General features: G+C 38.5%; 1 protein-coding gene across 2 annotated transcripts; it reads left to right on the forward strand.

Annotated features, from left to right (window-relative positions):
- Window positions 1-2991: 2991 nt before the first annotated feature.
- On the forward strand, window positions 2992-9794 carry tmem72 (transmembrane protein 72). 2 transcript variants are annotated; one of them, XM_067521528.1, is made up of 6 exons: window positions 2992-3271; window positions 5733-5799; window positions 6478-6549; window positions 6855-6994; window positions 7298-7612; window positions 8269-9794. In XM_067521528.1, exons 1-6 carry the CDS (start codon window positions 3196-3198, stop codon window positions 8385-8387), a joined length of 789 nt encoding a protein of 262 aa, XP_067377629.1. In that variant the 5' UTR covers window positions 2992-3195; the 3' UTR covers window positions 8388-9794. The 2 variants fall into 2 exon arrangements, with proteins under 2 accessions (XP_067377629.1, XP_067377639.1); XM_067521538.1 differs by lacking the exon at window positions 8269-9794 and having other exon boundaries at window positions 7298-8254.
- Window positions 9795-9877: the final 83 nt, after the last annotated feature.

A 9877-nucleotide genomic window follows, 5' to 3' on the forward strand; every position in this document is an offset into this window, starting at 1 on the left:
TGGTTCCCCATTGGACCATCTAACAAGTTGCTCTGATGACATAATCTGGCCCCATCAGTGCTGGTTAATTTGTAAAGATTCCCCTTTGAACAAAAGAGGTTGTTGCTATGGAGAATCAAAGCATAGCAAAAAGGTGATCTGACCTCATAAACTTGATTTGATTTATACAGTGCCCGACAAACACTATACTTCCCTCAATCTATTGGCGCTCTGAACACTGTAAAATGCATATCACCACCAGTGATGTATAAAATCTGTGCTCATTATCAGACACTAAACAGGCAGACATAACATGTCTACTTTGACTTTCCCCTAGTTGTCTTCATGTTTCACAACCACATATTTTTCCTGCTCCTTCTCATGTCTGTGCTTCATCTCTCTAGGGGATGCTGTTCAACTTTTAATATTGTTAAAATGGCATGAGAGGATATAAAAAAAGCTTAGAAACAAGATATTTGGTCACTGGTCAATGTCAGCATGCACATATTTTATTCCGTTTGTATATGACTGGATCATGAAGCATTTTAAGGCTGCACCAACATTTCTCAACCACTAGGCGGCTCCCTTCTAATGGAAATGTACAGTATTAACTAAGCTCCATCATGGCAGGTTACTTGAATGCACGTGATGTGTAGGCATCTGGGCATCTTTCACAAGCCTCCTTTGACCTCCAGATGAAAAAGCCTGCAGGAGGTGATTATGGATTATCAGAGCAAAGCGATGGAGGTAATAAAGCTGCTGTTGTAATTAAGATAGCAGCTGCTTTCAGTGGATGTGACAGGCACCAGACACACATGCAGAACTGAGAGAGATAGAGGAACAGAGCGAAAAAATAGGAAAAAGAAAGACGCATGGGTAATCTCTCGTCCCATGCCCATGGGCACAGAGGAGTGAAAACAGTGGTGACAGAATTTTTGGAACGAGGGAGAGAGGTCAGGTAGTCAGGCTGCGTGAAGCTGAGTGACGAGAGGAGATGTGGACGTGTCTGTATGTAGCGGAACAGACTAAATGAAAACATGAGACTGTTTTTATACTATAACATTAGATTTACAGTCGCACTAGATTGCAATCAGTCACAATTAATTTCACTCTCTACCCTCTGGCATTATCCTGACAATTGCCATAAAGCTTACAATGTGCAGTACGGTTAATGTCAGCATTGACCCTTTTACAATACACAGTGACTTATAACCACAAATTGTGTTTTTAATAGGCTGTTTTTCATGTCATCAAAAGGGGCCAAGCAAGTCAAATAAACACAAACACAGAGTCGACTGTGGCTATGGTATTAAGGCTCAGATAACATGTACAATACACATTCCTAGCTCATCTGGTTCATGTACAGTAATATACTGCAGTGAAACCATGTGTGTGTGATTTAATGAAGAGCACTTCAGACATCTTTCAATGTAATCACATAAAGTGGGTGGTCAAACTGTTGTTTTTGCTCCTTGCATTTTTACAGTCTGTTACAGTGAATGCATGTGTACATAAACTGTGGCTCAGGAGGAGGAGAAGGCTGTCCATTAAATGCATGGTTTAGTGGTTCAGTTGCCGCCTCCTCCTGACCACACGTCAGCATCATTGTCATTGTGCAAGACACTGAACTCCAATTGCTCCTGGTAATTAAAACAGTGCCCTCTATGACACCTCTGCTCACATCGGTGTATGAGTGTGCATGGAACAGAATAACATAAGGCTCAATGTAAAATCAGTTAAGGAAAAATAATTATATAAATGCACTCTATTTACAAAAATAGTCCCATCAAATTGCTAATAAAACATTATTAATAAAAGGGTTAGATACAACACAAAACATGCCAGAGGAAGATGTACACCAACCGAAGGGATTCTTTCCTAGGCTATTAAGCAATAGTAACGTGTTAACAAGTTAAGCCAATTCTTCCAACAACGCTTCATAAAGAAAATCTAACACGCCAATAAGTGTGCAACTGTGTAGCTCTGCACAATACCCAGAAAAAGGATACTAATTATGGCATCATTTTTTATCATGCATGTTCACTTACAGTAAACTCGATGCCAAAGTGCCACAAATAACCTGGATGCTAAGAAACCAGTACAATCCAGTACAAAAACACAAAGATGTCTTTGTTAGAGAATTAGGGAGATTTATGTAGCTTATTTTTTCCTTGGTGCCTGTGTGCGTGGATGTGTGTGCGCGTGCACATGGTTGAGACTCTACATTCTCACACCAGTGTTTTTTTGTTTTTTTTTCGCTGGGCCCGAACATGCTTACAGCTCGATCAAACCTGCATCAGTTATTATCCGGGTTTACATTTACGCATCTGTTATCTAAAGATCTGTTGAATTTGTTGCCACTGTATCCCAGGTTTATTGTATGTCCAGACTATTCACAATGTGTAGAGAGTCAGTATTACATTAAAGTAAACTCAGAGGAACTTACCTAGTATTTTTTCTAAGTTTTATAATGTTGCTTTTTTTACTGACGTAAGCTGCCTATTACATCAACACCCATTAATGCTGAAACAGTGTTTCAAGGAGTGGATGCCAAACTAGAAGCTGCTACAAAAAACTGTCGAAAAAATGAAAAAGTGGTTCTCATGGTTTAATTACACTGAATAACTGAAATCAAGTCAAGGTGAAAAACAAGAGCACGAAGTGTGGGCACAAAAAAACCCTGTGGTTGTCACGTAATCTTCAGTTCAAGGTTGCATACAAATTAGTGCTAATTCTGAATATGTGTGCATATACAAGTGTGTATCTGTGTGTGTGTTGTAACTAGGTTTGATATTAATACTTCAAAGATAATTTTTAACTGTGTGTACTGTGTGTAATTTCACTTTGACATACATATGGTATTTTATTATTGTGTGTGTGTGTGTGTGTGTGTGTGCATGTGTGTGTGTGTGTGTGTGTGTGTGTGTGTGTGTGTGTGTGTGTGTGTGTGTGTGTGTGTGTGTCAGGCTGATTAGCAGTTATAGCAACGAAGCATTGACTCACAAACCTTTCTGAGGTAAACTTGTCCACATCATGCCACTCATGGATAACCGTACTGCTTTTTAACCAGCAACCATCCATTTGACTCCTAATCAACCATGTGTCTGGGGTGCTCCTTTAGTAACTATTAGCTTACACACTATTTCAAAAAGTTGTGGGGAAAGCTGAAGGTTAAATTTTTTAACTATTAAAAACAAAGAAAAAGACTTTGACGTCATGGGGAACTTTGAGAACGTTTGGTGGATTGTGGTAGAGTGTGCCTGCAGGATCCTTGGTGTTTCTACAGCAACAGGTAAGATACAAATATCGAAACAAACTAAATATGTGCAAGATTGATTTAAGAGTCATGTGTATTTGTTATTGTTTCAGTGTGGGTGTAATTTGGCCCATTGGATACACTACCAGACACAAAACAGATGGTAGTTCATCTCTGTCATAGACTGGACAGTCGAAGCTTACAAACGCTTGAAAAATTATTAAAATGGACTTGGAATTCAGCATAAAAATGTTATTGGTAGTAGCAGTAGGAGTAGTTTTACAGTTTTTGTTACAACATTTTGTTTATAGTTCATATATGCCTATACTGAAATAACTTATGTCCTTTGCTGCAACATCTAAAATGTCAAGTATTATAAGCCCTCTTGCAGGAGAGGGTCATCCAGCTGTGCTTTATAAGGAGTTCGTAAACCAATAGTAAAAAGGTCAGATGGTGATGTTGGCGAACTGCATACAGTACATGACCTCCAAGAACACCAAACCCTCTTGTAATTTGTGGAGCACATAAAAACTCATCTGATCATACATAATCTTGCTATTATTGTCCCTCATCCTCTGTTTCCCTCAGGCACACTGGGACAGATTGCACGCAGCTTTCTTGACCACATTAAATCATCACAGAGAAAACGGCTCTCTAGTTGCTGCCTCGTTCAAAAAATATATCCCCACCGCCACTTAAATTTAAACAGATGCAGACACTGAACATTTAAGTAGAAACGTGTACCTCACACTGCACATTGCCAGGTTGGTTATTGGACTTAAGTGATCGCGAGCTGTTGCACATTCACACCTTTGTGTGTATGTAAGATGATATGCATGTCTGTGTTTTCTATTGACAAACATACATGCAGGGAGCATATGTAAATATCCAGGTGGTCTATTTAAAATTGATTCTTCTCACACTTCATAAACTACTAAATCCTTTCCTTGATTTCCCTCTAGTGCTGAATTTATCTCTGAATTTCTGGTAAATAAGCAGGAAAAATTGCTTCCATATGTTTAGAGACAATCATTTAACCATGCTTACTTCATTTATAGGCTGCCTCCCAGAGAAAAGATTGGTTAATACCACAAGGTTTTCTTTAATTTTTAAAGATTTGTGAATCTTCACACTAAAATAATAGTTTGACACTGTGGGTTTTTGGTGAGAGTTAGATGAAAAGATTGATATCACTCTTATCCCGTCTGTGAAAACTAGTCAGAAACCTTTCAGCTTAGCTTAACAAAGCTTAGACTTTAGCCAAAGGTGATACCAGTGCAGCTAGGAAATTACTCTGACGGCAAAAATAGTCGCACACACGATACCCATGAAATCACATTATGTCATCGGCACTATGACAAGATACAAGTGGTAACTACAACTGGTAAGTGTATTCTATAACATCTGGAGTGAACAGAGGGAGCCATTTCACCTTTACGGTCTTTATACTAAGCTAATCTACTGTGCCTAGCTGCCTCACTTTTTATATTTACCCCAGTTGTGAAAGTGGTATCAATCTCCTCATTGAGCACTTGGAAAAAAAAAAATTATAATATCATATCGGACACAATTGTAGCAAGCAAGGTTGTGGAATGGTTTGCACCTTACAGCTTAAAGGCCCATAGTTTCAATCCAGTGGAGTTTGCATGTTCAATCAATGTTTCTGTGGTTAATGGGTGACTGCTAAATTGCCCATAGTTGGAATAATGTGTGGAGCTGCGATAGAATGGTGGCCTGTAGTTGTGGCCAATGACAGCTGGATACAACTACGACCCTTAACAGAAAAATATACATAAACATACACAAAACATAATTGATGAAGGATTATTATACAAAAATGATGAAAAATTTCAACCCTATATAACGTATTTATTGTTCATACATAGAAGTGGTCACATATTAGCAAGAGTTATAGAAATATTAGAAATCAACTGAACCACTTCACAAATATATGATGAGACTTTTGCATGTTGTGACTGTGATTGCTGGAAAAAGAAAAACCTGTCATCTGTTATGCATCCTCTGAAATGTAGTTACCTAGCATGCTGGCAGGGACAAAAATGCAGAGGCTGTGATAAAAAAATTTTCTGATGATGACTGTAACATTCACAACTTGCTTTAAGTGTTCTTTATATGATGCATATGATTAGTTTGATACAATCGTCTGAAAAATGACTCCAGTGTGGGTGACATTTGGTCAGCTAAACTCAGTGTTTACTACTCAGTGATATGAGATTTTAGCCAGGACTGGTAAATTAATCACTTACCACTGCCTCAACATAGCTACAAGGCACCAAGAAAACAGTAATGAAAGCAATATGACAGAAAAACAGCATCACAGTGGGAAATTTACAGTATTTATCCAAGTTTGTGACCAGTCTGCCTGCAATAACACAACAAATTCATGAACTAAGTCTGACATCTAGTGGACAAAATCTGCTCTTCAGTAAATTCAGTTTTAAAAATAAAGGAAAATTATCTTATTTCTCTTTGTCAGTATTATGTGCTGTAGGAGTGGAGACTCTACAACATGGAGAATTCAACAGCCTTGCAGTCTACTTACTGTAAGTATTACAATTTTGTACTTAAACCTACCGTGCCACACTCCTCACTCTGGCTGCCTTGACACTAAGCTGGTGGCATTCCAGAGCCAAGATTGTAATATGGTAAAGAATCTGTGCCCCAAGGGCTTTTAGAAAAACAATTAAAGTACTGTACTAACCTACCTTCATATTTATTCATACAGAATTAACACACACTTGTAAGGAGATGTTAGAAGGGGGACGGAGGCAGTTGCAGAGGGGACAAAAGGAGACCAGCCTTCCTCTGCTTATTATCTTTGTGGCTCACAGCCAAACTCCCACAGAGCCACAGGAAAACATCTCCCAGAGCAGATCAGAAATACATGACTGTTTATTCTGTCAGCACACATAAACACAGATGAATGCTGCACACACACAAACAGAAACACACAACTCAACAACACAGTATCTGATTAGAGAGTGAGAACAGGGTATGATAATGGTTAGTCTGGGGACATTTATTTGGTCCACTGAATAAGATATTTATTATTTATTTACTATTTAAAGACATTATAGATAATGTGGTATATATATTTTTTATATTTCTATGATTTGACTTCTTTTTATGGTGCTTGGCATAAGCATATGTTACCCACATGCAATGATTTTATCAGAGACTACAGCAATTTAATCAGACAATAAACTTAGTTCTCCTCCCAGAGTGTCATCTGTTGCTATCATGATGTTTGAACTGGCCTATTTCCTGGATGCTGTCCTGATTATGTATCTTCCGTGAGTATATAACACTTGTCTGCGACATCTATGTTTCGCTTAGAGATTGTGGTATAATATAGACGTATAAAATATCTTAGGTTAGTTTAACCAGTTGTAAAGTTTTTTCATTGCAAACCAGGTCCAAAAATCTAAATTTAAACTTGGCTGTTTTGATGTCTGTTATATCAACATTTCTGCTTTTGGCTGGTTTACTTTTAAGAAAAACACTAAAAACCATAATTGGAAGTAAATGGAATCTGCCTGGCTGTATTCATGAGAGAAAGATGTTTCAGTCCTGTTTTCCCCCCCTTTTATCTCTGTAGCTGTCCTACAGACTGGCAGCTCTTTCTACTGTGGAGAAAGATGGCTAGCATTGGAGGCTTCCATAAGTTTCTCTATTACTCAATTATGTCTGTGGTCTGCTTCTTGCACCCTGTGTTGGTGTGGCATGCAATTATACCAGGTACAATGGCACAATACTTCCACTAATAATTACATTACTTTTTACTCTACAGTACTGCCCTATCAATAGCAGGCAGTCAACAACTGGAAAACACCTTTGTTGTTATTATGCACTATTGTTATTATTATGCATTATGCTTAAATGGAAGCCATTATGACAGTGTGACAGTGAGCCATGGTGCACAATAGCAGGACCGTAAAACTTAAGCAGCGAAATGGAATTCCCTCATCATCAATATTATGTACAGGTGTGCAGTCTTCTGTAACAAAATGTAACATGTCAAAATTTATTTTCTGATTGCAGGCACAATGCTTCTGGTAACAGCCATTTTCAATTTCATACTAAGCAAGAAAACTAAAACCAAGTCTCCCACAAGGCCACAGGAGAGCCACAGTGACCAAAGCCTGACCACCATCTGTGTGACAGAGAGAGCAGGCTCACAAAACACTTTTCCATTCTTGCACATGATAGTAGGCAGGAGAGGAGGAGTGCTGGGCTTCACAAACGAGAGAGGTGAGATCGTCCGGGCCATGCTGAACAGGGAGCAGACAGCAGCACCTAAAAACACAGGCAGGGAGAGGAGAAGCTGGAAAGAAAGAAGACTGATGTGCTTCAGAGGTAAGGAGGAGCCTGTGGAGAGAGAGATGGAGGAGATAGACGGCTGCTGTGAGCCAGAACCAGACACCACTTCAGACACTGCACCTATGATAACTGACTGAACATCCCTCAAACTGAGCTCCTTACTGTTGTCACAAAATAAGAACATGTGTAATGTATTCATACAAGTGGGTTTATAGCTGAAAATATACCACTATAAAATCAGACTGTTCAGTTATGATACTCTATGTTTTTTTATGTAATTGCACATCTAAAATATGAAGATTAAGAGATTTTTTTAAATATATTGATTTTTAGCATCAAAAAGAGATTGATTTATAGTAGAACATTTGAATTTCCTCATCAGCCTCAAATGTATAAATTCATTCAAAAATCAAACTCTTTATCCTACATGTGATCGAGGGAGGCTTTTAGCCTGATTGCCTGCTTTTGCAAAGCCAACTCTGATTGAAGGGCAGACATTAATGCAGATCCAATCCAGTTACTACAGCATACATTATTCATAGGGCAATAAATTAGATCAACTGTTTCATTCAGTCAGCTTCAGACAAAATATGTGTGAATGTGACTGGGAGTAATAGGCATTAGTGGCTTGTGCAGGTGCATGTGTGAGTCACATTCAAGTCTCCTCATTGTGTGTTTGTCGTGTGTGTTAGCGGTGACCATGGAGACGGCGCTATGGGAGGAGTGCTTGTGTTATTATGCCAATGAGAGAAGCATCAGATCAACCACCAGAGCACCACCACAGGCCTGTCTTTTACCAAAGCTTACCTAATATACCAAAAATAGTCACAAGTATCATTCATGCATTAATAACATGCCATTTGTTGTGCATTGAAAAAACGAATGGGGTTCATGAATTATACCCAAGCTCTATAAATCACCCTGAAATTAGAACATGTGTAATACAAAAGCAAGCTTAAAAACCTTGCATTAGCATTTCATTTTCTGTCATGTAACAAATCACACCGTCCAACATACAAGCATACAATCTTTTGTTCAGGTCATCAATCAATACTGTTTTGTTCTTTAAAAACACACATACACAAGCGCACACACACTGGATTCCACAGTCCTTTGTTCACTGAACTGTAGGTGTGAAACTATATGTAGCCTTAAGAGCCAATCTCTCTCTAGCATCAAAACTAAAGAGTGGATCAATAAAAGCAGAGCCTCATTTATCATTATAAAGCCCCTCGGTGAGAACTGGGGCCAGACAGCAGACTTGAAAAACACTTATGCACAGAAACAGCTTTAGCTTAAACATTGGTTATTTTTGAAGAAATTAGATTTCCAGTAGCTACATTACAACAAGAATAGCTTTAACAATATATTAAAGCGACAAAAATGTGAATCCTGTTAGAAGATATTCCATTTTGTTGAGTTTTTACGGAGAGAACAGGGAGTCTTTGTCCAAAGTCCACTGAGACTGCTCATAATCAGGCCTGCATTGTCCTCATCAGGCAGGTCTCTGGTCAATTAGCAGCTGAGTGACCCAATAAGACAAAGAAGAGAGGAAGAGGAGGTCTGTATTTACAGTCCACTTCCTTAAAGTTCCACTAACATTGTCATACTCATATCCTTTAGTATCATCTGTTCTCTGAGAGGGAAGTCATTCAGCTGCTGGAACAACTTATTTCCTCTGTGCATGTTAAATCATAAATCCAACTCAGACAAAGAGAGACACTTCCTACAGTTTAAATTTCCACCATATGACCGTTTCCTAGATTGCAAATCCAGGTTCAAAAACAGGATGGCTGAAATAAATCTTAACATGTCATAGGCACTTTTCTGCTGGAAACAAAAACAAGTTTAGTGGAGGCTGTGATAATCAGTTTTCTTATCTCAAAAATAAGGCTGGCAAAAATGCACACAGTCACATTTGTCCCACACTTCAATGTGTATATTCAAAAGGCAAAAATATAGAATGATATACAAACTATTAAAAATTCAGCATTATACTAAATAACCACACACAAATATAGTAGAACAGTCAGATAAATACACCACGTACTGGTCCATGTGTTTTTTTTACCCAAAATACTCAAATGAACACCTTTCAATGTACCCTCAGAATCAAAATCACAGTTTAAAGATTACATTTAGTAATGTGAGCAGAATATTCCTGTTATTTGGGCGAGGAGGACTAGAAATGAGACACTGATCGAATTAGAGATGAGGCCCAGCGCTCAAAGGTACCTTAGTCAAGAAGATACCTTAGTGCAGGCTCCAAGCTGCTCGCCCCGCCTACGCTCCACGGTGATT

The sequence above is a fragment of the Channa argus genome, chromosome 1 (assembly GCF_033026475.1).
Source record: "Channa argus isolate prfri chromosome 1, Channa argus male v1.0, whole genome shotgun sequence".
In the NCBI taxonomy this organism is placed as follows: domain Eukaryota; kingdom Metazoa; phylum Chordata; class Actinopteri; order Anabantiformes; family Channidae; genus Channa; species Channa argus.